Below are 15,343 nucleotides of genomic sequence, written 5' to 3' on the forward strand. Positions count from 1 at the left end.
TAGGACTGGTCCCAAGCTCTTATCCCGTCCTCAAATCCTGCATAATACACCCAAAATAACCAAAGGTAATGCGATAACCCAACTCAGCTAATTGTCCCACAGAAAATAAATTGTAAGAAAGGTTAGGAACATTAAAAATCCTAGGAACCAAGAGGTTAGAGGTCGAGATAGAACCTATATTATGACCAAACATTGTGAAACCAATTGTGCGAATATTGAAAGGGTGTGGTGTAAGTTCAAGTTGAGAAAATAAAGATGAGTAAGGTGTCATGTGATTGCAACAAGCAGAATCCATAAGCCAAGAGGAATGAGACATGCCAGATGAAACTGAGAGAGAAGAGAAATAAGATACATTACTAACCATACAAATGGTATTAGCGATGATGTTTTGTAGATCAACTGTGGAAATAGTGATAGTGGATCCAGAAGACTTGGAATTTGTGGAGACGGGAGCCATTGGTTGAATACTCTCAGTGTTAGCAACAATAGCAGCAGAAATGGAAACAACTAATTTGTTGCATTGATAGCAAGTCTCAATATTATGGTTAAGACGTTTGCAAAAATTGCAAAAACGTTTGTTGGATTGTCGGCAATGATTGTGCAATAAGAAAAAAGACTTGTCCTTACTCTTCATTTAGAAGCAAAATGTGCAAAAATGGACTGCAAAAATGAAATCTACGCGAGGAATTGGGTAAAGAGCATTGGACTGCAAAAAGTCAACAGTTAACGCTGGTCAAAGTCAACGGATAATGTAAGCATGATGAAGTCAGTGGTAATGTGGCGCTAACGTAAGCAGATGACGTTAGCTAGGGCTAATGTGGCAGGGTGATGTCAGCGGGTGCAGAGGAGGCGCATGAGGTGCATAGTTGACGCTGCAGAAAACTATGGTAGTGCGTGAAGGCGTGTGTGGCGTCCGATGAGGTTGGTTCTTTCTTGACGATGTAGATCAAAGGAAGACAATTTCAACAGTGATAACGGTGACTGAATCGGAGCAACCCTTATGGTGCGTGGAAGAATTTTGCTAAAATTTTGACCGACGCGCAGCGGTGCGTGGATGGTCAAATGGTGATGTTCTGGCAATGTTGTGTAGAGTTGTTGAAAATCTACATGATGAAATTTCTTATGTGCTAATAGGAGGTCTGATGTGAGAAATTTGAAGGTGGCAGTGGTCTTGGTGGTGGTGAGTGAACTTTTGACAATGGAGATTCAACCTTGAGAACCTCTGATGGCAGCTGAGCAGTTAGGAGAGGGCATTGAAAAGGTTTACTAACTGGAGAAGTTGAGGCAGCGGAAAATACCAACAAAGATAAGACTACAAGATACAAGAAAATTAGAGCAATGACTCTGATACCATGTTAAAAATACTGAATTAATGTATTGTATTTCTCCTAATAATAAAATATACATTACTGTCTTATATAAGAGGCAGAGTATGTAGTATAAATATGTGTATTATACAAGTAAATAAGGTGGGCCTAAAGCCCACAACCTATTACACATTAACAACATCATTATAAATTCAACACAATTTTCTTTTTTTGGCAAAGCATGGATCTAGAACTAGTACGTATTTGATAAACACCTAATATCACATGGATCTCTTTGCTTTCTAATATTTTGCTTAATTTCTCAATAAAAAATATTTTAAAAATCGCTTAATGATTTTTCTTTAAAAAAATAAAAGCCAGAAACCCCAATTTTCACGATCGAGACGACAATAACATGTTTCACCAGCAATCAGCCAATCACAAATGCATTTAAGGAGCTGGCTTAAATCCAGTGCACAGAACACTGGATCCGTTGTCACGTATTTACATTTCAACCAGTTCAGTGCACAACACAACAGTCTAGTGCGCAGGTGCCCTCAACCAACCTTGCCATTTACTACAATTTTTACTTTCACTTCACATATATAGAAATGGCGGGAAATAGAACGGCGTCACGTGCATGTCACACGCATTAACTCTCCAACTTTCCCCGCCATTTCTAAACCCAGACCCGCCCTCTCTCTACTTTTCATTTCCACTTTTCAAAACCATCGCTATCTTGCACCGCTGCGCATTTTAGCACCACCGTCCCTGTCTTTCTTTGCCTTCACCGTCCCCAGTCTCGCTACTCACCCCGGGTCTCACAGTCCTTCCAAAACTTCGCAATCCCAAACTGTACACGTGGAAATTAGGGTTCAAATTTAGGGTTTTGTTCAGATGGGGAATAAGGTCACGGACGAGCTCTTATCCACCGTCCGATCCATCGTCGGCTCGGAATACTCCGACATGGACATAATCAGAGCCCTACACTTGGCCAAAAACGACGCCACCGCCGCGATCAACATAATCTTCGACACGCCCAATTTCAAATCAAAAGAATTACCAGCCATTCCCAAAACCCCCAGAGTTTCTCGCGCCGTTGCTTCGAATTCTTCGAAGCGAAACGGCTTCGAGAACCAGAATTCGAATTCGAATTCTACAGTGCGCGAAGCAAATGCTACTGATTGCAGCGTTAGTGACTCCGGTGAGGGTTTCGTCGAAGAAGAAGTCGTGAGCCGAGAGAGTTCGCTTGGGGACGAGTGGTGGTTCGTAGGTTGCAGTGAAGTTTCCGGGCTGTCCACGAGTAAAGGGAGGAGAGTGAAGCCTGGTGATGAAGTGGTGTTCACGTTCCCGCTGAAGAGTAGTTCTTCTCGTTCTCCGTCGCCGGGAAAGGTTTTCGGGAAGGGAAGACAGCACGCTGCGGGGGCTTGTTCGGAGATTGTGAGGTTTTCGACTAAAGAATCCGGCGAGGTAATGTGGAAAATAGTAATTTGAGAATCAATGACTGATTGTGAATGTGATTGATCAATTTGAAAACACACACAAGGAAACAAGAAAAAAAAAAAAAAAAGAGCCCCTAATCTATTCTAATAGAGGAAATAAAATCCGTAAGGGTAGAACAATCTGAGAAACCCCAACATCGAGACCAATCAAAGAGGGTCCTTTGGCACAACTCTAATAACTGAACCACAGATTTCCCCTCATCCTCAAAAGCCCGCCGATTCCGCTCAGACCAAATAGTCCACATTAAACAGCCTGGGACCAAATCCCAGATATCAGAACTATGCTTCCCAAGCCAATGAAACCAATAGAATAATAAGTCCTCAACTGAACCTGGCATGACCCAATCGATCCCAAACAACTGAAGCATATGCATCCACAAAGAATGAGCTATTGGACAAAAAAGTAACAGGTGATCCACAGATTCTGCATTACAACAGCACAAATAACAACGATTCACCAAAGGACGACCACGAAGCATAAGATTATCCAAGTTAGNTATTTTTACAAAATTAGAATATACTTGCAATAATTTAGAACGATGTTTATATGAAAAATCCAACTATAGCGGGAATAATCATCAACAAAGACAACAAAATCGAGATCCACCAATACTAGAGACAAAGGAAAGCCCCCAGACATCAGAATGAATAAAGTCAAAGATATCAGTGGACATTGATTCACTAGTATTGAAAGGCAAAACTGGTTGTTTTCCTCATTGACATGAAACACAATTAGAATTTTCTGTGGACACTGAACCTAACAAACTTCTATAAGCTAAGTGTTGTACCCGAAAGGAAGATGCGTGACCAAGTTGAGCATGCCAAAGTGCAATGGAAGGAATAGAAGAAATTGCAGCAACAACAGAAACAAGAGCAACAGGTTGAAGATGAAGATTGTCCATAGGAAACATACGCCTAACTCTAGGACTGGTCCCAAGCTCTTATCCCGTCCTCAAATCCTGCATAATACACCCAAAATAACCAAAGGTAATGCGATAACCCAACTCAGCTAATTGTCCCACAGAAAATAAATTGTAAGAAAGGTTAGGAACATTAAAAATCCTAGGAACCAAGAGGTTAGAGGTCGAGATAGAACCTATATTATGACCAAACATTGTGAAACCAATTGTGCGAATATTGAAAGGGTGTGGTGTAAGTTCAAGTTGAGAAAATAAAGATGAGTAAGGTGTCATGTGATTGCAACAAGCAGAATCCATAAGCCAAGAGGAATGAGACATGCCAGATGAAACTGAGAGAGAAGAGAAATAAGATACATTACTAACCATACAAATGGTATTAGCGATGATGTTTTGTAGATCAACTGTGGAAATAGTGATAGTGGATCCAGAAGACTTGGAATTTGTGGAGACGGGAGCCATTGGTTGAATACTCTCAGTGTTAGCAACAATAGCAGCAGAAATGGAAACAACTAATTTGTTGCATTGATAGCAAGTCTCAATATTATGGTTAAGACGTTTGCAAAAATTGCAAAAACGTTTGTTGGATTGTCGGCAATGATTGTGCAATAAGAAAAAAGACTTGTCCTTACTCTTCATTTAGAAGCAAAATGTGCAAAAATGGACTGCAAAAATGAAATCTACGCGAGGAATTGGGTAAAGAGCATTGGACTGCAAAAAGTCAACAGTTAACGCTGGTCAAAGTCAACGGATAATGTAAGCATGATGAAGTCAGTGGTAATGTGGCGCTAACGTAAGCAGATGACGTTAGCTAGGGCTAATGTGGCAGGGTGATGTCAGCGGGTGCAGAGGAGGCGCATGAGGTGCATAGTTGACGCTGCAGAAAACTATGGTAGTGCGTGAAGGCGTGTGTGGCGTCCGATGAGGTTGGTTCTTTCTTGACGATGTAGATCAAAGGAAGACAATTTCAACAGTGATAACGGTGACTGAATCGGAGCAACCCTTATGGTGCGTGGAAGAATTTTGCTAAAATTTTGACCGACGCGCAGCGGTGCGTGGATGGTCAAATGGTGATGTTCTGGCAATGTTGTGTAGAGTTGTTGAAAATCTACATGATGAAATTTCTTATGTGCTAATAGGAGGTCTGATGTGAGAAATTTGAAGGTGGCAGTGGTCTTGGTGGTGGTGAGTGAACTTTTGACAATGGAGATTCAACCTTGAGAACCTCTGATGGCAGCTGAGCAGTTAGGAGAGGGCATTGAAAAGGTTTACTAACTGGAGAAGTTGAGGCAGCGGAAAATACCAACAAAGATAAGACTACAAGATACAAGAAAATTAGAGCAATGACTCTGATACCATGTTAAAAATACTGAATTAATGTATTGTATTTCTCCTAATAATAAAATATACATTACTGTCTTATATAAGAGGCAGAGTATGTAGTATAAATATGTGTATTATACAAGTAAATAAGGTGGGCCTAAAGCCCACAACCTATTACACATTAACAACATCATTATAAATTCAACACAATTTTCTTTTTTTGGCAAAGCATGGATCTAGAACTAGTACGTATTTGATAAACACCTAATATCACATGGATCTCTTTGCTTTCTAATATTTTGCTTAATTTCTCAATAAAAAATATTTTAAAAATCGCTTAATGATTTTTCTTTAAAAAAATAAAAGCCAGAAACCCCAATTTTCACGATCGAGACGACAATAACATGTTTCACCAGCAATCAGCCAATCACAAATGCATTTAAGGAGCTGGCTTAAATCCAGTGCACAGAACACTGGATCCGTTGTCACGTATTTACATTTCAACCAGTTCAGTTCACAACACAACAGTCTAGTGCGCAGGTGCCCTTAACTAACCTTGCCATTTACTACAATTTTTACTTTCACTTCGCATATATAGAATGGCGGGAAATAGAACGGCGTCACTTGCATGTCACACGCATTAACTCTCCAACTTTCCCCGCCATTTCTAAACCCAGACCCGCCCTCTCTCTACTTTTCATTTCCACTTTTCAAAACCATCGCTATCTTGCACCGCTGCGCGTTTTAGCACCACCGTCCCTGTGTTTCTTTGCCTTCACCGTCCCCAGTCTCGCTACTCACCCCGGGTCTCACAGTCCTTCCAAAACTTCGCAATCCCAAACTGTACACGTGGAAATTAGGGTTCAAATTTAGGGTTTTGTTCAGATGGGGAATAAGGTCACGGACGAGCTCTTATCCACCGTCCGATCCATCGTCGGCTCGGAATACTCCGACATGGACATAATCAGGGCCCTACACTTGGCCAAAAACGACGCCACCGCCGCGATCAACATAATCTTCGACACGCCCAATTTCAAATCAAAAGAATTACCAGCCATTCCCAAAACCCCCAGAGTTTCTCGCGCCGTTGCTTCGAATTCTTCGAAGCGAAACGGCTTCGAGAACCAGAATTCGAATTCGAATTCTACAGTGCGCGAAGCAAATGCTACTGTTTGCAGCGTTAGTGACTCCGGTGAGGGTTTCGTCGAAGAAGAAGTCGTGAGCCGAGAGAGTTCGCTTGGGGACGAGTGGTGGTTCGTAGGTTGCAGTGAAGTTTCCGGGCTGTCCACGAGTAAAGGGAGGAGAGTGAAGCCTGGTGATGAAGTGGTGTTCACGTTCCCGCTGAAGAGTAGTTCTTCTCGTTCTCCGTCGCCGGGAAAGGTTTTCGGGAAGGGAAGACAGCACGCTGCGGGGGCTTGTTCGGAGATTGTGAGGTTTTCGACTAAAGAATCCGGCGAGGTAATGTGGAAAATAGTAATTTGAGAATCAATGACTGATTGTGAATGTGATTGATCAATTTGAGTCTGATATGTTGTGTTTGAATTGATTGGTAACGTGGCAGATTGGTAGAATACCGAATGAATGGGCTCGGTGTCTTTTGCCACTTGTGAGAGATAAAAAGGTTAAGGTAGAAGGTTGTTGTAAATCTGCTCCTGATGTTTTAGGCATAATGGACCAAATTCTTTTGTCGATAAGGTATATATTGGTTTTAACTTAATAATGATAATCTGCTTTTGATTTCATATAATTACTTTTATCTTTGAGATCGACTCGTAATTTGCTTTGGATTATAAATAATGACTTCGAAGATGTTTTGGTTAATTTTGCGTTGAGAAATTGATGACGAGGCTAGCATGATTAAGATAGTGTGGTTTGTATTAGTTGCATATGATTTTGTTTTGGATTTTTTATTTTTTATTTTATTATTTTCTATCTGGTTGGTGTGTACAGTGGTTGATGAATTTACGTATTTGTCTTCAATCTAGTGTGTACCTCAATAGTTCTATGTTCCGTAAGCATCACCAGACCTCGCTCAAGGCAGCCAGCAATGCCACTGAGGAATCAGTAGTTCATCCTCTACCAAATTTGTTCCGGTTGCTCGGACTAATCCCTTCTAAGAAGGTGATAATTTGTTATTTTACTTGTTTCATCTTTCTCCTTCAAGTTTATTCCTTTAATCTGATCATAGATGCAGCTGGTGCTGCTGAATTTGGATATATGATGTAGTTAGCATCTTTTTGTTATCGTATATTGTATCCTGCTGAGCTTTTACATAGAAGTTGTAACTGAATTTTTATTTACTTTATTGATTGGTTGTAATTAGGCAGAATTCACTCCTAGTGACTTGTACACAAGGAAGCGGCCTTTAAACCCGGAGGTAGGGAAACATTAAAAGCTTTCTTTTTCTAGCTGTGTTCATGGTGGAGTTTAGAGCTTAATCTTGCTTTAACAGGATAGTTCTGGTCTTCGGGCCTCGTTGTTACACGTTAACAAGTCTATGAATCCTTCTCGAAACGAAAATGAAGTGGAAAATGAGGAGTCCATTTCGGATGCTGATCTCGACAACATTGTTGGTGTTGGAAATTGCTCTGAGTTAGAGGTACTGTCATTTCTTAGATGATATTGAACTTTAGTGGGGCTTGCTTATGCCTATATAGAAGGTGAAATTACTCAAAAGTGTGTTGTGTTATAGGAAATGGATCCCCCTGGTACTCTTCAATGTGAACTTCGACCCTACCAAAAGCAGGCTCTTCATTGGATGATTCAGCTGGAGAAGGGACAATGCCTGGATGAGGCGGCAACAACACTTCATCCATGTTGGGAGGCATACCATCTTGCAGACAAGTACGTTAGATCATTATGTTATCTGATCCTCTCTAATCTTGAGACTCTGTATTCATGGGAGTGTTTTTCTATCTAGGAGGGAGCTGGTTGTCTATTTGAATGCATTTTCAGGTGATGCTACAACAGAATTTCCAAGCACACTGCAAATGGCCAGAGGAGGAGTATGTTCTGAGATGGCTCATACCTAATTTTGATTTTAATTCCCATTCATCATTGTTATAACTCAGTATATTGACTTTATTTTGCAATTAAAGATTCTGGCAGATGCAATGGGTCTTGGGAAGACTATTATGACCATATCCCTTCTCCTTGCTCATTCAGAAAGAGGTGGATCAACAAGTAGTCAGTACATGAGTCACCCGTCAAGTGAAGATAGTGAACTCAGTGGTATGTTGGACCACTGCCAAGATCCACCAAAGAAGACAACAAAAATTTCAGGTTTTGATAAGTTGATGAAGCAAAAGAACATCCTTATTAATGGTGGAAATTTGATTGTATGTCCTATGACACTTCTAGGCCAGTGGAAGGTATTAGTATTGGAATCCTTATTTACTGTTTGTTATTCTGCATAATTGTATCAAGTGCTTCATTGAAAGTTGGTACTATAAGTAGCAAAGCATATGCATGCTCATATGCTTTTCTGTTTATGAGAGTCAGACTGAATGATTCAGTGAATTGTCAGGCAGAGATTGAGACTCATGCACAACCAGGGGTTTTGTCTCTATATGTTCATTATGGACAAAGTAGACCAAAGGATGCAAGAACTCTAGCTCAGAGTGATGTTGTAATTACCACATATGGAGTGTTAGCCTCAGAGTTCTCGGCAGAGGTAATTTAAACATTCTTATTACGTATCAAAAATTTAAACGCTCCTTCTTTATCATGGAAATTGTCTGAGTATAATTTGCTGCCTTTCTTTGCCTGAGATCAACAAATGCATTTTTCTTGTTGTATCTGTTTATCTATGTAGAATGCTGAAGACAATGGTGGCCTTTACTCAGTTAGATGGTTTAGAGTGATTCTTGATGAGGCACATACCATAAAATCCTCTAAAAGCCAAATTTCTATGGCTGCTGCGGCTCTAGTTGCTGATCGTCGCTGGTGTCTTACTGGCACCCCCATCCAGGTCAAGTTTTTATGGAACTTGTTGTAAACTGGTCAACTTTCTTTGGAAATTATTGTAAACCAAAAAGGGTTCTTGTGAATGAATGTTACTACTTGTTGGGTGTCCTCTCTCTCTCTCTGGTACTTCTGTGCAATCTTTTTAGCAACCAAATGAACAACTTTACTAAATCTGAAGAAAAAAGGTTCCTTCAAACTTGTCCACTATTTCTTCTAGATGTCTTTTTTAGTCAGTATTTGCTCTCTCCCTCAAGTCTATTTCATAGCTGAGAAATCTGACCATGAGCTGCGGTCCACATAAAAAAAGCCACCCTATTAGGAACCTTAACTTTCCAAATACCCTTCCAAGGGAAGGTGGAGGGATCTGCATTACGAATCTTATGATAGAAAGATCGAGTATCAAACTTCCCACTGCCATTAAGATCCCAACAAAGCCTATCACAACCTCCACCCCTAGGGATTCGGGTTTGAATGAAGTGGAAGAGGGAGTAGGAAGCCGCTAACTCCCAATCATTGAATGCCCTCTGAAATCTTAAACTCCACACTCTGTCATTATCACCCGTTGAAGGGCTTAACACATCAGAAATACAAACCTCTTTATTAGCTGAACACAAAAATAACTGAGGATAAAGACTTTTAAGAGTGACATCCCCAGTCCACTTGTCATGCCAAAAAAGAGTACGAGATCCATCCCCCACCACAAAAGAGAAATACTTAGCGAAAGTTTCCCACCCTTCACTAATACTCCGCCATAACCCACAACCATGGGCCCTACTACAAGCTCTAGTGCACCAACCCCCTTTTCCCTCCCCATATTTCATGGCTATGACCCTTCGCCACAGATGAGAGGTTTCATGGCCATACCTCCAAAGCCATTTCCCTAAGAGGGCCTGATTAAACGGCGCCAACTTTCGAACTCCTAAACCACCCAACTCACGCGGTAAGCAAACCTTTTCCCAAGCCACCAAAGGATATTTGAAACAGTCAACTGATGAACCCCACAAGAAGTTCCTTTGAATGCGTTCCAATCGAGTCGCCACAGCTTTGGGGATAGTAAAAAGGGAAAGGTAATATGTCGGAAGGCTTGAAAGGGTACTCTTCAGCAAGGTGAGTCTACCACCCTTCGACAAATAAAGCCGCTTAGAGAAGGTGAACTCATTTGGTTGTGATAGCTTAGAGAACCATGCTGTTCTCCTTTCAGAATATCTTTTATAGGAGATCTGAGTGAATTCATATAAGCATTTTACTTTTCCATCAGATTCAGTTCTTTGTAATTTGTCACATCAATCAGTATTTCAGTAGTTTCCTTTTTGTCCAGGAATAACATTTCCTTTGTTCGTCTGGATGGGACTCTAAATCTGCAGCAGCGGGAAAAAGTGTTAAAGCAGTTTTCAGAAGATAGCAACATTCTGGTATTTGACTAATTTATGCAGTAATGTTCCTGTTTATCAAAAAAAGATGCAGTAATTTTCCTTCTTTTGTACTGTGGGTAAAGAAAAGTAGTCTAACAAATGGTTTGGGTTTAATAATTGGAGCTTGGTTATTGCATTAGGTATTGCTGATGTCACTGAAGGCTGGTGGAGTTGGAATAAATCTAACAGCAGCTTCCAATGCCTTTGTCTTGGTATGCAATGGAGATTGAACTTTCCACTTTTTATTGTGATATGCTGTCTTCCTTGTATGAAAAATAGCACAAGGAATTGGCATTGGTATATCTCATTCTATAAGCACTAACTTCTTGTTTTTGGTTGTCAGCAAGTTATAAAATATAAATGAATCTTTGTTAAGGTTACTGGGGTTTTTGCACCTTCATAATGTCCGACTTAGGTGGCAATTTAGCCAGATCATTATTATTTAGGAGGATCAGCTTTTTTATGCTGAAAATTTGGCGGTGCTTGTGAAATTGTGTAATTATGCATCTGTTTTTTTTTTTTTTTTTTTTTAAAATTACTAGATGAGATAGATAATGCCTTTACAAATAACTTGCATATATGTTTTAAATAAGCTATTCTGCAGTAATGTTTTCTTCCCGCTTTTGTTCTTCAGTTTCCATGTCCAATACTCTTTTGGGCAAGTGATTTTTGCTTTGGTGAATTTGGTGTTTATGATCTGATCGACTTTTTTGTAGGATCCATGGTGGAATCCAGCAGTAGAGGAGCAAGCTGTCATGCGCATTCATCGGATTGGACAAACTAAGAGTGTGATGATCAAACGGTTCATTGTGAAGGTTCTCTCTCTCTCTCTCTCTCTCTCTCTCTCTTGAATCCTTAGCCCATGTGGCCAGAAATTCTAGTTTTATTCTTTCAGTTTTATAGTGACACTGGCAATACAGAGTTGAACTTAGTGACTGCACTGAGTCGCTGACTCAACATTTCTTCAGTGGTAATATAAATAGGGTTTAGAATTTTCCAACAGAATTGCAACTTGTCCCTTTCTACCAAAAGAAAACAATAATAATAATTAACGCAAGGCTCGGAGGACCTTTTGCTTTACATGGGTAAAGCTGGGAGATATGTTGCGAACATTTTGTCTTGGACTCTACAATAAGCACTATTACCAATTATGTCATGTCTCTCTGATGCAACTGTGTACGCTCGTTTAAATGCTTTGGATGGCAGGGAACTGTAGAAGAAAGAATGGAAGCAGTGCAAGCACGTAAGCAGCGGATGATTTCTGGAGCTTTGACTGATCAAGAAGTCAGAACTGCACGAATTGAGGAATTGAAAATGCTCTTTACTTAGACCACTACAGAAATATAATAGCTGTTCCTTCACATGATGTCCTTTGATGAGAATGCTCTTTTGCTCTAAGAGCGCATGAGATCAAGGTGTTTATGACCTGGTAAAATGAGCAGCTTCTGATGCGGCACTAGAGCTTGAAGGAAGTTGACTTGGGGCTATTTATTTAAGCCAACATGCTATACTTCTTGCGGAGGCAGATCGGGGCGGCAAGAGTTTTTTGCTATGCAATTTTCTTGCATGCTCATGTATTTCCACCATGGGTTTTAAAGCGGTGGTCAATTTTTGTAATTTGATGGATACAGAATGAATTCAATTTGATTTGATTTACTAGACAGACGTTTTAAGTTAGGTCAAGTCTTCAAAGGCAACGAATCGAAATGAGAAATGCTATGTCCACAACACTTTCACAACAAATCTTAGGTGATATGTTGTTATTTGTTGTTATTGGTGGATAAGAAAATAATCAATGGCAGGTTCAAATTAAAATCAATGACAATTTGTCACCTAGGACTTGTGAAAATTTTGTGGACTTAGCATTTTTCAATTGAAATTGCATGGCCGCATGGCCTAATGTATATCATATGTATATCGTAAGAGAGTATTTTAACGTGTTAAGATGGAGATAGTTGCATCAAGGTTAGCATATTGTAGTTAATCGTAATGACAATTGTGTTCGTGAATAGTCAAAGTATGGTTGTCTAATTTCATCTTAAACTTTTAGTGGCCAAGTATCTTTAGTAGCATCCTTAACATGATTTGGATTGGATTCAATATTCTTTTTCATTCAGTAATATTTCTAGTTATCAACGAATTTTTCGAATTTTAGGTGGGATGGGGAACTGACGACAGGAAGAACACTACTCTCCCTAGACCTCATTACCACCCCCCCTTGAGGAGCGTAGGGATTCGGAAGAGTACAACAAGCTTTTTCATTTACTGGAAAATGGTGAAATATAAGAGAAACAAGGCTTAGTGTTGGAGGTGGGTTGTAAAATGATTTTGATCAAGCCTTGCAGTGGATTGTTCAAACTTTGTTCACCAATGCCAATCAACATGATGGATAATTATAAATTATCTTTTGAGCCAACTCATCTACTTTAGCTTAGTTTATTTAAAGCTCTGTTTAAATTATGTCTTAAGCTTGGTAGTGTGTTGTATATATGAACACTCCTTATTGAGTGAGGAGTTATTATTCAGTGTTTCGGGTGCACAATAAATGTGTGCTCCTTCCTTTCACATAATATTGACTCTCCCACCATAATAATGAGCACAATAAAAATTATTTTTGTTTTGGAAAGGAACCGCGCTAGCCATAGATATGAACTAGGTGTCGACTTTAACTCTTGGATTTTTGGGAGATTGGTTTTCAATTCAAAGGGCAACCAAAAAAAAAAAAAACAATATTTTATATATTATATATTAGCATATCTTAACTATTAAAAAAAAAAACATGTTTCATAATATATTAACATATCTTAACTAAAAATTTTCATGTCTCACAGATCATGGATCTTGATTCTTGAGGGTATTTGAGGTTTAGAAACTTTAATAGACTTTTAATTTTAAAGAAATTGAAGGGAGAATAGAAGAAAACATGCTAATCATAAAGGATACCTTGCCTTGTGGCTTAAAGGGTTTTATATATATGTATGTTTTGGGGGTTGGTGTAGTGCCTAAAACTCCAAAAAATACCCTTGAACCTATGCTCACCCATAGGATTGGATGATTGCTATCAATTTTGAAAAGTGGTTTTAGGGTTTTGGGGTGTTGAATGTGTACGCATGCACTAATCAAGTGTATCCATCACATGGTTCTTATGGAACCTTAACTTCCTAGTCATTCAAGGCCTTATTGCTTGGGGCATAGTGGTTAAGTTTTCATCTTGAAATAATTATTGCTTTGCCATTAAGGTTAAAGAACTAAGTTGTTGGACAATGCAAAATAAGATGTCTACATGTGGTCGTAGTTGCTTACTAATAGTAATGGCTTTGGATTTCCAAGATTGTTCAACAATGGTGAAATTTAAGGCACAATTTGATAGTTTTTGGGATTAGCTCATTATTAGAAACACTGGCTAATCGAGTGTTTTGGATTGTGAGTTTTAGGTTGTGGGTGTAGCAACCGACAAGTAGATGAGAATTGTGTTACCAAACAAAAATTTAAGTTTTGTTCTCAAACACACTTGGTTTAGTTGGCACATTTTGACATCCCTTCTAAATTTACCCTATGGACTATACCCCCAACTTTAGGTAACCCAAAAAAAAAAAGGTTTACTCCTTTCCAAACAATGTTTTGTTTTGTTTGTGTTTTTTTTTTCCTATGCATATCAATAAAAAGAAAATTGTTCTTACCATTGAAAACGTGATGACATAGCTTTTTGAGAATAATCTTAGTTATAATTTTGAAATTGTGTCTTGAAAACATGATTTCATAATTTAATTGAAATCGTGTTTTGACCACACGATTTCAGCTAATGTGGCACACACACTCCGTAGATATTGTTTATAATAATCAGCGCTTTAATTTTATAAACAATATGTTAAAGAAGTGGTGTTATATGTGAACAATGTTGAAAATGATGTTACTCTAATTATAACATGTTAGGTCAACAATCGTGAAAATTATAGTTTATAGCCTTCCTCTTTTATAAAACTATCTCATACCCTCAAAACCCATGAAAATTTGGATTGCAAATTTGGGATTCAATGAAATAGATGATAACTTTTGCTTAAATGATTTATCATATCATATAATTTTTTTTTTTTTTGAGAAATATATATCATATAATATCTATCTAGGGTCCAAATTGTGCAACTATCAACTCTTGTTCCCAATTTTACAAGGACTAGTCCGAACTAAAATTAACCGTTGGACTAGGACAGTGACCGTTACAAATTACACCAACAATGGAGACAAAGTTTTTGAACTTGGAAAAAAATAGGGCGGGAAATTCCATTAAATAGGACATACTTCCCGCCATTTTGATCTAATTTGTCCCTTCATAGATTTAAGCAAGTGCAACTATTCGTGGTGAGACTCGCACCCAACTTTTAAAGTCTTTAACTATTTGGCTTTTTTTTTGGAAAAAATTCACGGGATCGGGTTAAATTCTGAGTCGACTCGCTTTTTTCAGAGTCAACCATGCTAGCGGGTTTTATAAAATTTATTTATTTCCCACTTTTTCATATTATTATTGATTGTATTGTATTTTTCATGTTTGAGGCGGTGGGCTTAGGGAAGCAAAATCCCGTGGAAATAGTATTGCCTTTGTTTTTGTGCAACTGGTTTGACTTTTCATGTGTCAAAAGTTATGGACCCCACATCGTATGGTTTTAGTTAGCTTGAAACGTACCATGCGGTTTTGTACCCTTTAGCTTCATAGTACAAATACCGTATCCACGAAAATCATTATAAATTCATAAATTATGTTTTTTTTTTTTTTTTTTCAATTTAAGTGTTTATAGCTCTTCAACACATAATTATTCACCGGATGTGTGTATTCTCTAAAATTACAAACACTAAATAATTATATGGGAAAATTATTTAGGAGTGACCATTAGATGTTTACTAAAAGTTTTAAATATAGA

The 15,343-nt window shown here is 38.7% G+C and overlaps 2 protein-coding genes across 2 annotated transcripts; both read left to right on the plus strand.

The window, feature by feature from the left end:
- Positions 1 to 1,792: 1,792 nt before the first annotated feature.
- On the plus strand, positions 1,793 to 2,801 carry LOC136067270 (DNA repair protein RAD5A-like). The gene has a single exon (XM_065772870.1). It carries the CDS (start codon positions 2,205 to 2,207, stop codon positions 2,799 to 2,801), a length of 597 nt encoding a protein of 198 aa, XP_065628942.1. The 5' UTR covers positions 1,793 to 2,204.
- A 2,775-nt stretch (positions 2,802 to 5,576) lies between these two features.
- Positions 5,577 to 12,104, plus strand: LOC111985216 (DNA repair protein RAD5A). Its single transcript, XM_065772871.1, has 14 exons — positions 5,577 to 6,507; positions 6,611 to 6,744; positions 7,035 to 7,170; positions 7,373 to 7,426; positions 7,502 to 7,648; positions 7,742 to 7,893; positions 7,970 to 8,054; positions 8,148 to 8,420; positions 8,576 to 8,722; positions 8,864 to 9,045; positions 10,307 to 10,427; positions 10,568 to 10,639; positions 11,144 to 11,242; positions 11,634 to 12,104. The coding sequence occupies exons 1-14, from the start codon at positions 5,935 to 5,937 to the stop codon at positions 11,754 to 11,756; spliced, it is 2,298 nt and encodes a 765-aa protein (XP_065628943.1). The 5' UTR covers positions 5,577 to 5,934; the 3' UTR covers positions 11,757 to 12,104.
- The last annotated feature ends 3,239 nt before the right edge of the window (positions 12,105 to 15,343 follow it).

The sequence above is a fragment of the Quercus suber genome, unplaced genomic scaffold (genome assembly GCF_002906115.3).
Source record: "Quercus suber isolate HL8 unplaced genomic scaffold, Cork oak 2.0 scaffold_65, whole genome shotgun sequence".
Lineage (NCBI taxonomy): Eukaryota > Viridiplantae > Streptophyta > Magnoliopsida > Fagales > Fagaceae > Quercus > Quercus suber.

Coding starts and splice junctions, on each gene's coding strand:
- LOC136067270 (XM_065772870.1), top strand. CDS start 2,205: ATGGGGAATAAGGTCACGGACGAGCTCTTATCCACCGTCCGATCCATC.
- LOC111985216 (XM_065772871.1), top strand. CDS start 5,935: ATGGGGAATAAGGTCACGGACGAGCTCTTATCCACCGTCCGATCCATC. Junction 7,894..7,969: donor GCATACCATCTTGCAGACAA/GTACGTTAGATC, acceptor TTTTCTATCTAG/GAGGGAGCTGGTTGTCTATT. Junction 9,046..10,306: donor TTTTTATGGAACTTGTTGTA/AACTGGTCAACT, acceptor CACATCAATCAG/TATTTCAGTAGTTTCCTTTT.